The sequence below is a fragment of the Crotalus tigris genome, unplaced genomic scaffold (genome assembly GCF_016545835.1).
Source record: "Crotalus tigris isolate CLP2741 ecotype Arizona unplaced genomic scaffold, ASM1654583v1 scf7180000019024.823168, whole genome shotgun sequence".
In the NCBI taxonomy this organism is placed as follows: domain Eukaryota; kingdom Metazoa; phylum Chordata; class Lepidosauria; order Squamata; family Viperidae; genus Crotalus; species Crotalus tigris.
The window spans coordinates 471,754-487,744 of NW_024097334.1; the positions used below are offsets into that span (position 1 = coordinate 471,754).

A 15,991-nucleotide genomic window follows, 5' to 3' on the forward strand; every position below is an offset into this window, starting at 1 on the left:
CCTTGGATTGAAAAAAGAACAAATCACTCAATATTAGCGGAAGTAAAACTAGACTGCTCACTAAAAAAATGAATAATAAAGCTAAGTTTAAATAGTTTGGAAATATAACGTGAAAGCAAGAGTCCCTGAATAAGATCCCAATGCTTGGAAAAATGAAAGACAATTAGAAAAATATGGCAAAAGAAGATGGTTACATAAACATAGTCTTAAAAAAATTCAAACAAGCATTGCTAACAGTCCTGATGAACTAATACCCATTGAATGATTTAAGAGTTGGAAGCAACTGAATAATTGAAAAACAACAACAAAACTTGCTATTATAATTTGATTTAAAAAAGTTCCAGAATTGCAAAGATTTTTTTTAAAAAAAGCTGTTCTCGGCCATACACCAGGCAACTCTGAGTCAAGCTATGAAGCAACTGAAGCTGAAAGTTAGAAGTTGTACAATACAATTGATTACATAACACCTACTTAAAAGATTATAGCTTGTTACGGTATAATTACATGTTTCATTCTCCTAATTGCTTAACAAACTGACTTTATTTAAAGTTAGCATAGGCAAGTTAATTTGATTTAACCTCTTTTTTATTTTATTAATTTATTCTATTTTATTTTATTGATTTCAAGTGTATCTTGATTTTTATTACTGGAACACAAAGTATGTTATATCATGTTATATTTCGAATGCACATCAATTCTTATGCTGAAAAAAAAATAAACTGATGAATGTGTTCAAAGTATTTATTATGGCTTACAGGGCATGATAATCTGATCCAAGGAAAACTGAAGTTTAAATTTACCTGTTTGGAAGGTGGAGGTAATTTTGGACATACTGTATCCAATGGCATTGGTACAAACAGAGGAATGTCCAAAACAGAAACAGGGAATACATCCCCTAGGATTGTCAGAATCCAGATTAAAAAAGCCAGGCTTACATCTAAAAGTAAAAGAAAACACTGAAATTCATAATCTGTCTTTTCTGCTTTTGCATTCATATATTTAGGAAAGACTTTAAGCTGGGCTAAAAGCCATATCTATAATACATTATGCACACCAGTGACCGAATTTCACGCTAAAATATTATAGCATTTCCCTTCATTTAAAATCAGAGCCAACAACACCCTGAGAAAATGTTGTGAGATAAAAATAAAAGAAGGCAGAATTTACACTGACACTCTGATCACTAAACAAAAGAAGCTTGGATTATAGAGATTTACCTACAATGGGCATATCTTTGTGTTGACTGTATCTATGCACTGAAGGAAGGCATTTCTACAGATATGCTCAAGTACAGGGATGCTTAATGACCTGAATCTGTCAAAATCAACTGAATCCACTTTATGTTTTCTACAACAGTATTATCATATTGTGGTAATGCCAGTACTTTCTATAGCAAATCCTACTGCTACAAAAGTCTTTTTTTTTTTCAAAAACAGAGGAAACATAATTCTGAATGGGCTACACTTCTGCAAGTTGGATAGCAAAAATCTAGGCAGGCGGGCTGGAAGATGGCATATCTGCCAACAGCCACTTCCCCAATAATAGTAAATTTCCAAATAGCCAAAATAATCCCAATTCAAAATTTTCCTCCTCCACAATATGGAACAAGGGTTGATGAGGATCTTGATTTTCGATGTATCCAGGTAGATCTATCCAGTTAGCACTTAGCTTGATCAACCTCAGGATTTTCGAACAAAAGCATCTGAATAATCTTCATGTAGGTTGCTCTGAATTGCTTGCAGGGAGGATACAAGAACACAGTCAGTTCAACACTTGATTCCACACACTGACGTTGTTTTACCTTTCACAGTTGAACCCTTCCACGTGGTCCTTACAAGTGCAACGCCCTGTTTCTACATTGCACTCATCTGTGCTGCCAGCTGGATTGCAGGAACAGCGTCTGAACAAGAAGAAAGAAGTCTAGTTGGAACACTGGGAAGAACGAAGAAACCACATTTCAAGAGACTGGAACCAGAGATGTGCAAATGTTCTAACATGGATTGTTTGATCCTCTAATAGAAGAGGATCTAGCCACAAATCTCTCCATCTTCACCTTTACTTATAGGATCAGGTCACTTTTACCTGCATCCAGCCTCTGTAAGAGAATGGAAGCCAGGCTGACATCTATCACACTTGTCACCCATTACACCAAGTTTGCAACTGCAGCGTCCATAATTGTCACACTGTGTGCTGAGGGAGCCTGTGAAAACAAAACAAGTACACTTAGAAGTCCTTTCCCACAAAAATCCATTTTTAGTTTTCTCTTAATAATTCCTTTTGCAAAATTTAGAAAAGAAAAGCTTTTCCAGCCACAGTTATTTTTATTTATTTTTAAATAATAAATTCATTTCAAAAACAATTTTACCTGGAAAAAAGTGAGGGATGGAGGGAAGTAAGGAAGGGTGAATTTCTGATAATTGTACTTTTTAAAATAATTTTGTAACAATATAGTAATGTTGAGTAATTTCCTCAATTTCCACAAACCCTCGCATTACCACTAGTAATATGTAGTAGTTATCTCCAGTATAATCTAGAAAGAATTTGGTTAATGTAGTGCATTTTAGAGAACAGCACCATTTAAGAATAATTTATAAATTATGCAAATAATCTGAAATACAAATTCAAATGAAATACATAAACTGATTCACAGAGTGAGGTAGCAACTGGATTGCAAACTTGTTGAATGACAAAATCAGTTGCTACTGTGAGGCAATTTTTATTACACCTCTTCTCTAATTACGCTGCTCTCTTACTTCCCTTCTTACTCTTCATTTCCCCACAATGACCCATTACTTGGGATTAATCTCCATTTTACTGTTATCATTTCATGACAACTACATAATAAGGTGAAAAAGAGTTGGACTTCAATGGTATTGCACCCAATCATTTGCCCGACTGTGGAGTATGTATTTGAGGAAGTTTGTAAGATAATTTGGGATCCAGCGGCAGGAATATGACACTGAATAAGAGACACAAATCTCCCCTTTCTCACTTAGCAAGAGGCTGCAAATTGTAAAATATACCACTTTTGGACTTGTAATTCAATGCACAAAAGAAATGTCACAAGGAAGTAAAGTCCAAATGTACATAGATTAAGTTGCAAAAAAATAATTCTCAGTGGAATCTGATTTTAAAAAAAACAGAAGGAAATCTGATTTTAAAAATCAATTAGGGCTTCTGTTGGTTTGGAAGAGAACAAACAAATTTTTAAACACTCGGTTCGGGTTTTATATTCATTCAGGTCTCACTGGTGACTTGATTCAGGACAAAGAATCTAATAACTACGTTCAAGAATTCTGTGTGTCATGACAAGTTCCAATGGTTTAGTTAGTGGCAAAGATACCTTTTCCTGACCAAATAGATCAGAGGTGTCAAACTGCCGGCCCACATGCTGGTTGCATCATACAGAGGCCACGTTCACCCCAGCTCCGGCAATGCAAAATAAGTTGCCATTCATTGCAACACGTCACATGATGCAGTGAGTTTGATGCCCATGAAATAGATGAAGCAACTCTTGGTGATTTTATTTTGCATTTCTGCATTTCTACTTGTGGTTTTCATTCAGAGTTGATTGATAAACTGGAGAGATGTCAGCTGTGAGTCTCCTATTTGGAATTCATTTCATTACATCTGAGCCATAGTCAAATCTTTTAGAAAGAGAGATACTCTCTCTAAAAGATGTCAGTTTCTGAAATTGATTCAGTAGTCAACAGGTAGGATTTCTAGACAACTGAATGAAATGGAGGAACTATTTCTTTCCTCATATCTAAAATAGTGTGAGTTCTGTTGTTTCCTATTATTAACTTCAATACTTAAGTCAAAGTCAATTATCTCAACTCTTTAAGCTAATTTACAATGCAAATATATCCAAGTGGAATGCATTCAACTGTTTATTTTGTTTTTCAAGTACAAGAAATATCAATACTTTAGAGTCCTCATCTTTTTTTATTATTATTAATTTTTATTATTTTATTTTCATTACAATCATAAGAAAAAAAATTCAGATACATAAGAGTCCTCTTCTTTGACATTCTTAGATCACTAGGATTCCTAATCAACATAGCTGAAATTATTGTTGTATTGAAATTATGGAAACTGCTATCCCAACATTTTTTGAGAGTGTTAAGTTGGGCAAAAAGAAACTAACTCCTGATTTTTAAAGATCTCTTTAATTCGTTTTTAGGGATTTTTTTTTCAAACAGAACCAACCTCCCCCCCCCGAGTTTAAACAAAAGGGAATTATTATTTGGCTTACTGAAGCCTTTAGCATATACAATCAACATTCTTCTTTCTATATAATTATTTAGAAATAATTACTCAGATAAAAATATTATCTTAAATCAACCCACAGATTAAATACACATTGATTGCCTGTGTGCCATGAAATTTATTAAAGGGTTTTACTGAGGTTTGTAAATTATTCTTGAATGCATAATAAAACATGATATACCACTCTACACTGATGCTGCGTTTTTATTACTTGAAACAAAAACAAAACAATTTGCATCAGCCTGTATTTGGAGATCTCAGCTTGATACAGTAAATGATTTTTAAATTATTTTTTTAAAAAATTGGATAACGTCTTGACTGAGAGTATGCTTATTTGAAGCTTTCAGTCACTTATCTAGATCCCATATTAATGTCCAAATGCAAACGTCTGCACATCATGCTTATCGCAGCGATTGAGGACCCACCTGGATATTTGAAGCCCAAAGGATCATTTAACTTCAAACAACAGGTAGTCCTCTCTTAACAACCATTTGTTTAGCAACTCCTTGAAGTTACATTGGCACTGAAAAAAGTAACTTACAATTGGTCCTTGCACTTATGCCTTTCACAGCATCCCCATGATCGTATGATTGTGATTTGGGCCTTTGACAACCACTGCACATTTATAATAATCGCAATGTCCCATGGTCATGTAATCACTATCTATGACCTTCCAGAAAGCAAAGTCAATGTAGAAGCCAGTAGAAATTTGCAAGTCATGGTCAGATTACACCCTCGCTTAACAGTGTAACTGCCATCACTAACCGGGATGGTCACGTGGTGGGTTTTTTGCTTCATGACTGTTTTGCTTAGCAACAGAATTGATGGTCCCAATTAAGGTCATAAAGCGAGGACTATCTGTAGTGCTTTCAGCTCTCTCCTCAATTACCAAAACTTGGCGATACGTTTTCCTCACATTTTGAATTAGAAAACCCATGAAAACTCCAGCAAAATTCTCCAAATAAACATAAAATAGTTCTAAACTAACAAGATTCACCTCTTACCCCTATCAGGTCTAATATAGCCTTGACTACTTTGCATTAATGTTGAGTTCAATGTAGCCTTTGGCTGTAGGGGGGAAAAAATTAAAGGTGACCTAAAGCCATCCAAAGTTATCCATCCCTAATTGAGATCCTAAACTAGGCCCTAAATTTAAACCTTTGTAGTGTAGTTTTTCAACATGCAGGTACTATTTCCCATATACTTGCCATTCTGGCCATAGCACCTTGCTTTCCACTTTAATGCAGTTTACCAAGATCTCCAATCGCATACATTATGATTTAATGCAAACTTTTTTCATACAACTCCAGTACTTGTAAACCTGGAAGTGTGCTAAGAATGTCGTTTCAATACTATGGAAAATATTATTGTAGAATAAGTGAAAATGCAGAAAACCAGTATCCTTAACCCTTACCCACAGGACTGCAGTTACACGGCAAGCAATCCGCCTCACTCCCCAGGCGGTAGAAGTTCTCCTGACATCTCTCACAATTTGGTCCGTCAGTGTTACCAAAACAGCCTGTGCAGTGTCCACCATGGCCAGTGGATCGGTACAGCTCAGGATCAAAGTAACACTCCTGTGATCGTCCATTGCAGCTACAGCCTGTATGTAGGAGAGCACAAAACCAGGTTAGTTTAAAAGGCTGTGAAGTGTGTATGTATAGGGGTTAAAATTCTTTTCCGAACTGTCAACTTAACATTGCAACACTGGTGAGAGACCTGGGAACTCAAGTTCTCTTAAAATAAGAGTTCAGGCAATTAGAATGGCCCCAAAATGAAAAGTGACAGGCAGACGATGGACAACTAAATTATTCCTACCTACCGTACTTTCCGGCGTATAAGACGACTTTTAAAAATGTTGAAATCGGCGCCGAAGTCGGGGGTCATCTTATACACCGAGTCGTCTTAAACGCCGGAAATAACGGTAGTTTCCGGCGTATAAGATGACTTTCTAGGCATGCGACTCGGTGTGGAAGCCGGGGGTCGTCTTATACACTGGGTCACCTTATACGCTGGAATATACGTTATTTGTGGTGATAGAATCATTTTTTCTTCAATGAAAATTCTATTTTTATCATGTTGAAAACATGAATCACTTCTTTCATTCCCCTTTAGATCTAAGCTGCTTTTTAAATAAATAAATAAAACATTACTGTGGTTTCTCTTTTTCTACTTCACAGGTATACCACAAGTACCACAGACAGACAGTATCAGTGATACTCCTGGATTAGAGAGCTCAAGCTCCGACTACAGCAGAAGACCTTAAATTGGATTTAAATGAGAAAGAAAAAAAAAAACCTAAGTCAAATATTCCCAACTTCCAGATGTGTTGGACTTTAATTCTCATAATTTATTTCCCATTCATTCAAAGAGAGAATGGCCTCTGGTAACACTACTTTGAATTAAGAAACACAGAAGTGCCAGGATGATTGGATTCTTTGCTACGCCCTCCCAGTATGAAAAAGAAAAAATTTAGTAGAGCTTTTTCTTTCATAACTTAAGTTAATTTCTCCCAAACCTTGAGTGCAAATCAAGATATGAGAATCTGTACTGAAGAAGCTTCAATGGAAAACTCCAAACTCCTCCTGTGCATGAGTTCTTTGCTAAACCTTGGTTTACAAGCAGAAAATGATCCATGTGATCAATTTATACATCTATATAATTAGGAATATGGACTAAAATCATGGCCAAAGAGAATAATGGAGTTTAGGCTGCCAATCCACTAATTCTAGATAGTGGTCTCTTCTTTCCAGCTAAGTAGATAAGGAATAAAGCCACAGGGAGGGGGCATATGTATTCTGTAATGTGACAGTATGGTGTAATTACACTGTTTCCACTTGACATGATTGACTTGATTACACACTACAAAGTTAACTAGCACACCGACTGAATGTTGGGCTTGGGAGATGTTGCTGGAGTCTCCACCGGGCTGTCTTCCCAGCTGTGCTACAGTTTTTACCCTTCCCACAGCCCTCCCACACAGTTATTCTGCTCTCTGGCATGCAAACTTCAGGGAAAGATAACAATGAGACCAGACTCCCCCCAGCTGCATCCTGTGAGAAAAAATATATGTACTTCTGCTTTCTTTAGTATAGACAGATGTAACTGCTCATGTCTAGGATGTGAAGCAGAACAAGAGCCATTAACCATTGGCTTTATTAGGCTTTCAGCTGAAGTCACAGATTTACATGGACGAATGCAAGGCATCATTCTGAAAATATTCTTTTAATTTAGCCAAGCTTTAGTATTGAATTTTTAAATCTGTGGATTAGGCTGCACTTCTTACAACAAGAAAAAAAGTATGATATAGTTTCAAAACCTAAGCTACTCTGGAGTTTACTTCCTTCAGAGTACATAGTAATTTCAACCCATGGTCAATAGGTGTGCAACAGCAGCATACAAAGCATGCCATGGATAAATGCTGGTATTCCAGGCTAGAAGCTACGGCATAACTTCCCAAGCCCATTCCATGTCTGGTTGGCCAAAGAAAGTGCTATATATTGAGCTATCACCAGGGTCATTCTATAATTCTCAGGAGGATACCTGCCCATTACACATAAAGGCTCATTGCTCTAGATCAGGGGTGTCAAACTGCTGGCCCACGGGCCGGATGCATCATAGCGAAACCGCATCCAGCCCATTGCTGGCAATGGGGAAAAAAAGTTGCGATATGTCACAACACTTCATGTGACGTTGCAAGTTTGACACCCCTGCTCTAGATCAGAGGTTATCAAAAGTCCTGAAACTACGATTTGTTACTTAAAGGATTTAGCCTAACAATGCAATTTATCTTGAAAGTCTTTTGTTGGAAATTATTTGTAGATTATATTTATACCTATTTTTGAGCAAGAGAGAAACCTGAAGCTGCATTTTTTTTTTTTTTTGAACTTCAAATATTCTCCTGGGCTATTTTGGCAAGGGAGTGACAAAAAGCTCCAATGGTGAGCATCTTACAACTGCAAACGATAATCTCGATCAGGGTGAATGCAGATAATCCTCAACTTACAACCATTTGTTTAGTGACTATTCAAAATTACAACAGTATTGAAAAAAGTAACTTATGATAGTTGTTCATACTTATCACTGTTGCAGCATCTTTAAGGTTGTGTGATCAAAATTCCAAGTACTTGGCAACTGGCATGTATTTATGACAGTTGCATTGTCCTGGGGTCATGCGATCCCCATTTGCAACCTTCCCAGCTGGTTTCTGACAAGCAAAGTCAATGGGGAAGTCAGATTCACTTAACAATTGGACGATTCACTTAACTGCCATTATTCGCTTAACTGTGGCAACAAAGGTTATAAAGTGGGACAAAACTCAATGAACAACTGTCTTGCTTTTTAACAACAGAAATGTTGGGCTCAGTTGTGGTCGTAAATTGAGGTCTATCTGTATTACAATTTGGTTTAGCAGAAAAACTATCTCTTTTTCCTCCATATCACTGTCACAGATGCTGAACTAGAGAACAAATGTTGAACTAAGTTATTTTCAGCTCACTGAGTGGTTTTTTGGAAGTAACTAAGAGGAGTAGCACCTAATGAGAAGGAAGGACTCACTGGAGAAGAGCCTAATGCTGGGAAAGATTGAGGGCAATAGAAGAAAGGGACGACAGAGAATGAGGTGGCTGGATGGAGTCACTGAAGCAGTAGAGTGAGCTTAAATGGACTCCAGAAGATGATAGAGGACAGGAAGACCTGAAGGAACATTGTCCATGGGGTCGCGATGGGTCGGACACGACTTTGCAACTAACAACAAGAAGAGGAGTAGACTGTTCCCAAGATCTCAGAAACTGATGCTACTACTACATGCCAAATCACAGTCCTTGGTCTAAGAAGTCTTCAGTGCCTTGAGATCAGAACTGCATGTTACAAGAAATATAGATCTGTGGTCCAGGAAAGCAGCCCTCTCCTAAATATTCTTTCCTACCTTGCCTCATGTCCTTACACCATTCAACTGTTTTTTTTTCCTTGCTGCTTTGTCCAATTACTTATACAGCAAGAAAAAGCTTTATCTGTCATTGCCAGATTCTATAAGTTGTGCTCTATTCTATGGAGAAGTAGAGCTTAAATTAGGACTGTTTTTATAGCATGCAGTTCTCACCAAAAATACAATACTATTTATCTAAGCTTCAACTGAAATGCTAAAAAAATAATAATTCTAAATTTTATGTGTTTTCAATGTTTACAGAGCAAAAGAAACCTTTGCAGATCAAAATCAAAACCAAAGCAGAAAGACAGAACTGTATGTCAGCAGCTAAGTGAAAGAAGTCACTTTGTTAAGGGCTTTTATTTCTTGTTTTGAAGGTTTTTTCCTACAAGTAGATTAGAAATTTCGTTCCTGAAGAAGTTATGAAGAAAAAAGGGATATTTGCCAGAAGATACGCTGATACTGTCACCTTATAACAGATGTTCAGGTGTCATTATGTCACTACTCAGCTGTATACTTACAACAAAATATTCCAAGCCTGCTCTGCAATTCTTTTTGTTATTACCAAGTTTCTAAGAATATTAACATTAGTTGCTTGGCCGATTAATTTAAAAAAACAGTCATTTGAACCTTTTTGGTTGTGCTGAAAATTGTAGGTTTCAGAGTTAGTTTTAACATGGACAAATCACTCAGCCTATCCTGTGACTGTAAATTGATTTTCTAGCAATCAACTGTTGTCAATCAAACAATCATTATTTTTTTGGGAATTCAGCATTTTACTTTTTTATCAACACTTTGTGAGGTGTGAATTAGAAACCATTTCTCAGATCACTTTATTTTCTATACTAATTTCTTTTAAAATATATGTTTTATTTGTATGTTTGACACAATTCTGCAGAAATTCCAAAAACAATGGAGTTTTTCAGCTTTGAGAAAACCATTACCACTGTTACCTTTCAGCCAAAGAGTTTATGATGTCTTGAAAGTTCATGGATGTGAACAAGGGCATCTTATGAAGAGAGGTTATAAATGCCAAGATGGTGGGTTTGACTGTGTGATCAAAGGCTGTGTGTGACAAAGAATCAGGGCTTTGATCACACAGTTGTATTTCTCATTTTGACTCTTTTGACTCCCCATACTGTGGACATCCTGGATGGAGATAATATCTATGCAAGCCTTAGAAGTTGCAGAGATTTCAAAATACAATTTCAAGTAATCAGGAAACAAGGTTCAAACATATTTCATGGCATCTTGATACTTTTTACTATTATTAGCATCAACAGAATATAAGAAAAAATTGAGGACCAGCTGGTTTATCTGCTGAATTTGAATACTTCCCTATTCTTGAGATTTTAAAAAAAAATCTGGGTCATCTTATCTATTTATTTTGGCACACTGAACAATGAGTTCAGTTGCAACTGGTTGAGCCCAGAAGGACCATACTAAATCAACACTATATCAAGGAGAACTGCACTTTTATTTCACAAGTTAGATTTGCCAAAAATAAACAAAGAGAGCAAACCAGTAGTCAGTTAATGTGATCTAGTTCTGAGATATCAACAGGAACATTACCTAACTTTCTGCAACTCCCAAGACATTTTTATCACACACAAAGAGATAACATGAACGAAGACATCTGGGATAAAGTTAAAAATATGCTATGCTTCTGCATTGATACAGAATAGCCAAAGCAGGAAGTACTACAACTTGCCAAGAGGAAAAAGGAAGAAAACTTATTGAAGGCACTTAAAATTGGCTACCACTCCCTTGATAGTAGGAAGTGGTGAAATATTTTGGCAGAAAGGTTTGTGATAAAACCAGATTATTTAAAAATAACCCCAATATACACTTACGCAAACATTCATTGGCACTCTCAGCTGTTGCTCTTCGCCAAGGCCGGTCATTGTAGAAAGGAAGGCATTTCTCACAGTCAACCCCAAAGGTATTGTGTTTGCAATTGCAAGCAAGCTTTCCATATTCATTCTTCACACACTCGCTTGCATGGCCATTGCATTTGCATCTATAAGGCAGAAACAAGTTTTAGGAAAACTATATACAGTTTGTCCTCTAGCAGTCTAGTCTTCCCACATAAGCAAAGACTGACTCATTATCAGAGAGATTGCAGGACTTGAATGTTCCCACCAGAAGAGAGGAGATCTTGCTACAGTGCAAGCTTCTTAATAAAAAGGCCTGAGAGGATAACCTTAGTTTTGTCAATGACTGCCCACACCAAACCAAGATTGCAATTACTTTAAAAAAAAAAAAAAATTCAAGCTTTTGACATCTCCAATTTAAAAATGTGGTTTAATAATGTGACTGTCATAAGGTGTATTTAAAAATCCCATTATGCTTGAGGAATCATGCTTTTCAAATTTTCCAAGCCAGAGTATGCACTGAGCAGTCTCGACAGTGTCCCGTAGCCAAAGCTGGTCTCCCAAAGTTCCTATCTGGATCCAAATTACCACACCTGTCCTCCTTTTACAACTGTGGACAATTTCTTCCCAGCAAGCCAAGAGATGGACAAAGACCAATTCCACCAATTCTGCTTCAGAATACAAGTACATCTTTAGCCAAATTTGCTGGTTTTTTGCACTTCATCCTTAAAAATAAGGGCTAACTGTTGAGGTTGGCAGCAAATTCAGAGATATACATTGATTAAATGTTTAAAATCTAGTCTCATGTATTTCTGATTGAATCTATTATGCTCCATTTCTTGCTTACTGATTTCTGAATGATTTAAATAACATTTTAGAAACAGCCTAAGTACTTTACAAACTTAGTTGCTTTGCTGTGTCCAGGATTCTAGGAGTGAGCATTATTCAATTTCCATTTTACAGGCAAGGACAATGACATATAATGAGAGCCATAAATTCCACTGAAAACCAATATGAAACGCTGAATCATCCAGCATACCGGACCATGTCTATGCCTTTGCCTATGCACACTGAAACACTGGGGAAAGGCAAGCACATAACATTTTTGGAAGCATGAACGAGATCAGACCGTAAAGCAGTTTCAAAGTGAAGAAATACACATCCCTAAGATATGAGAATTGCATGATGGACTGGGAAGCTCAACTTTTATCTTACCAATGGATGTGCCTCCCCTTCTCCCATCTGCATTTGAGGGTATAGATATTGGCCTATCTTACAAGACTGCTAAGAAAGGTGTTGCTATGAGTAATGTTATTGGAAAAGTAGTAGATACGTTTTTAAGAAAGACTTTTGGCTTACAAACAGAGCCAGAAGGTAGAGAAGGAGTTGTAATTAATGGAAAATATCAGAGTGAAATAACAAGAGACTTTTCTTCTATGTGATGATCATATTAGTCACATTAGGACAGATACTGTAATTAAATCAGTGACTGTACTTTTACCATAGTCAGCATATAATGGTTAAAAGCAAGACATTTATTTTCATAGGCATCCAAACTGAGATGAAATTTAGTGTGAATAAAATTCAAAGACACCTTATGGATTCAGAAATAGTGCTTGGATCAATTAAACATTAATGTAAAGCTACATTTTTATTATATCACATTTTTTTAATGAACATGCATTTTAAAAAGCCTGTCTCAGAGAGAGGCTGAAATCACACCAAAAGCCCTAAAATACTATTTTTCAATCTCAATTTTAAGATGTGTGGATTTTATCTCCCAGAAAACCCCATCCTGCATGAGAATTTGAGAAATACTGCCCTAAGCAAGCAATTATTTAAGCTATTAGAAAGAGAATCACTTGGGATTCATTACTTACCGGCCACCCACAGCAAAATCAGAAATTGCATAATAATAGGATTTGAGAACCTTGGGGTCATTAAATACTTCGTCTCCAAAGGTATTCAGGCGATTGAGGCTTACTCGGATATCTGTAGCTGTCACCCACTCCTACAAGAGAAAATGGAAGTTAAACCACATAATCTAAATCAGTTATGACCAAGAAAACCACAGGAAAAGCTTAATACACACAAAAGCCACTGCATTCCAAACATGAAGAAACCAAGGTCATTTAAATCATTCTTTCTCAAGCTTGGCAACTTTTGAGTTGTATACATCTTAAAGTTGCTGAGGCTAAGAAACACTGATTTAAAGGAAGTGGGAGGAAGGAAAATAAGAGCCACAAATATGAGGGTAGTGGTGATGTAGAAGAGATGAAAAAGGAACTAAAATATGGGTTAGAATGAGGTAGAAAAGGACACTTACTAAAGACAAAACAGAGAAAGTTCTTTTTGAATACAGTTTAAAAACACTAGACTAATTCCTTTTTAGTAAAAGATACTACCAGATACCCAACTGTTACATGATATCACATACAGCAAAAAATTACTTTTCTCCAGCAGGATGGCTGTAGAGTCCAATGGATGGGTTCTATGACAGCCTTCCTGCCCGGCAGACTGGGTAAAAACTTTGGCCACACCCCTTCCTCTGGGCGTGACCCCAGTTTTGACTCAGTCTCGAAGCCCGATAGCAGTGCGAGATTCAGCTCTTCAAAAATCCATAGCTTAAGACAAAATCTCCCTCTTCCCAGACTAAATTTCCAGACGAAATTAGCAATAACAAGACCTTTAGCAGCTGGCTCAGACCGGATCTCCACCCAACGAGGATCGTCGGAGCGGTGAGAGTATCCCCAGGGGCTAGGGAGACCAGCCAAGGGGTTCGGGGGGCTCCCCGGGTCGTTTACCGACCCCCAGCACGTTTATCAGACGATCGGCGCGGGGATCATAGGTTCAGCGCCAAACAGCTGTTCGGCGCGAAAACAGGAGCTACAGCTGATCGGCGCGGACAATTGCGGCCGGAACGGCCGATGGAGCAGCGGAGCCGCGCGCCACCTCAGGGGAGGGTCTCCCCCCCCCTTGCACTTAAAGCCCGAAAGGGCCGCTTTAGCCGGCGTTCGCCGCCTGGCTTGCCCCCCCCCTTTTCCTTTGCCGGCGCGCAGGGAGGACAAGGAAAATTTCAGAGCCGGCAGCTAGAACCGCCATTGTGAGCCTCGTGGTCTCCATAGGCTGTGGTTGGGGGGAGTGGCCTCCTCCAATTCGCCATTTTGAACGAGCGGATTAACCCGCCGTTCCATTGTGGGTGGGGCTTTTTGCCATCCGGAGGAGCCTACTTGCATTACAAAGAGGGAAGAGGGGGAAAATAGGCAAACTGCAATCAATTCGAACGTGATCTGTTTTCACAGTCACAGATTGGGGGAGTTAAAGTCACCAGTTGCATTGTGTTGGACCAGGGCTGAAGAGTCCTGGAATTAGGTGAGGAGGTGAGGAGGAATAATTTTCTCTAACTGTTCATATAGTGACCTTTAGTCACTGCCTTGCAGGATCTCCTGTCCAAAGAATCCTGTCTGTCCGGCCATTGTTGGTATAGGCAGAGGAGGGCTCAGCCCCAAGCATCTGCATCTGATCTGCGTATCTTATTCCCCCACTCCAGGCATTACCTACTCGGGGTGTCTGGCACAATGGCAGACAATGTCTCGTATTCAGTCACAGAGGTCCCTCAATTGTCCCCCCCACAACAGCAGCAAAAACGCAGATCCTCTGAACCAGAGGTGGGGGGGGAAGAAGAAGGCTAAAACAAAGCATCTTACTCAGAAGGGACAATCTAAAATGGCTGAGCGAGAGGCTTTGAGGAGACATTTGGCTTTAGAAAGACAAATTAGCAGGGCACAGAGAACCAATTCCACTGGGACAAGCATGGTTTCCCCTGTCCCAGTGGTGACACCCATCTCAGAACCTACTGCCCAGGAAGTTCTCAAAACTTGGTCTCCTCCTGGGGAAACTGAACAGTTAGATTCCTCCACTCCCTCCTCACCAATTTCTTCACCCGACCACACTCCAGCGTGTCATTCCAGCGACAAAGCGCAGGAGAACATATGGTCGGCACGATTCCAGGCATTCATGCAGGATGTCTTTTCCCAGTTCATGGCTTCTAAGGGACAAGTGGCCTTTCACACACCCCATAAGGGACGACCCAGGCCGCCCCCTACCAACATTTCTGAGACTTCCTCTCAGATAGGAGAGGGTGACTCATTAGACCTTGATATGTCAGACATGCCCCTTTCGGAGGATGAGGAGACCGCACCTGAGCAGGCGACGAGCTCTGGCCTCTTTAACCCTGCGCTCCTAAAATCACTCCTGATAAAGGCAGTCTCCACAGTCAGCCTAACTTCAGTACAGGAGGAGATGCCCTCTACAAGCAAGGAGGCCAATCCTCTATTTGCCAAGAAGGTCTCACAGGATAAGTACATTCCATGTCCGGAGGTCTTCATGATCACGGTAGAGGAACAATGGTCCTCACTGGCAAGTCCACCGGCGCCCAATAGCATGGAAAGAAAGCTGTTCAACCTTTCTCCCTCATTTTCGAACATGTTAGAGGTTCCTATGGTAGATAACCCCTTGATCTCATTATTTTCTACCTCCGCGATTCCAGGAGACATGGCGGAAGCCTTGAAACCGGAAGAAAAGAAATTTGAACACTCCCTCCGTCGCTCCCACATGGCTGCAGCCTGGGCGGCCAAAGCAGCCACCTCATCATCATTCTTCGCGAGGGCCAGCATTATGTGGCTGAGGGAGCTGCAAAGCACGGTGCCTCCAGATCAGGTCAGAGTACACCAGACATTGGCCAAGCTCCTCGCGGCCTCTCAGTTCACGGCTGACGCTTCGCTGTATGCAACGAAGTACGCGGCAAGATCCATTGCGGCCACAGTAGCCTCGCGTAGACTACTGTGGCTCAAAAATTGGAAGACAGACCTGAGGTCCAAGTGGCGTCTCTCGACGTCCAAATACAGCGGGGCATTCCTAT

General features: G+C 39.1%; 1 protein-coding gene across 1 annotated transcript in view; it reads right to left on the reverse strand.

Annotated features, from left to right (window-relative positions):
• Positions 1-15,991, reverse strand: part of LAMC1 (laminin subunit gamma 1) — a 164,444-nt gene that overhangs the window by 43,567 nt on the left and 104,886 nt on the right. Inside the window, exons 3-8 of the mRNA XM_039358561.1 lie at positions 12,951-13,081; positions 11,050-11,216; positions 5,684-5,872; positions 2,083-2,200; positions 1,802-1,900; positions 801-937 (exon numbers count right to left, since the gene is read on the reverse strand). Of these exons, the coding sequence (XP_039214495.1) occupies positions 801-937; positions 1,802-1,900; positions 2,083-2,200; positions 5,684-5,872; positions 11,050-11,216; positions 12,951-13,081 (841 nt within the window). The remainder of the gene's footprint in view (positions 1-800; positions 938-1,801; positions 1,901-2,082; positions 2,201-5,683; positions 5,873-11,049; positions 11,217-12,950; positions 13,082-15,991) is intronic.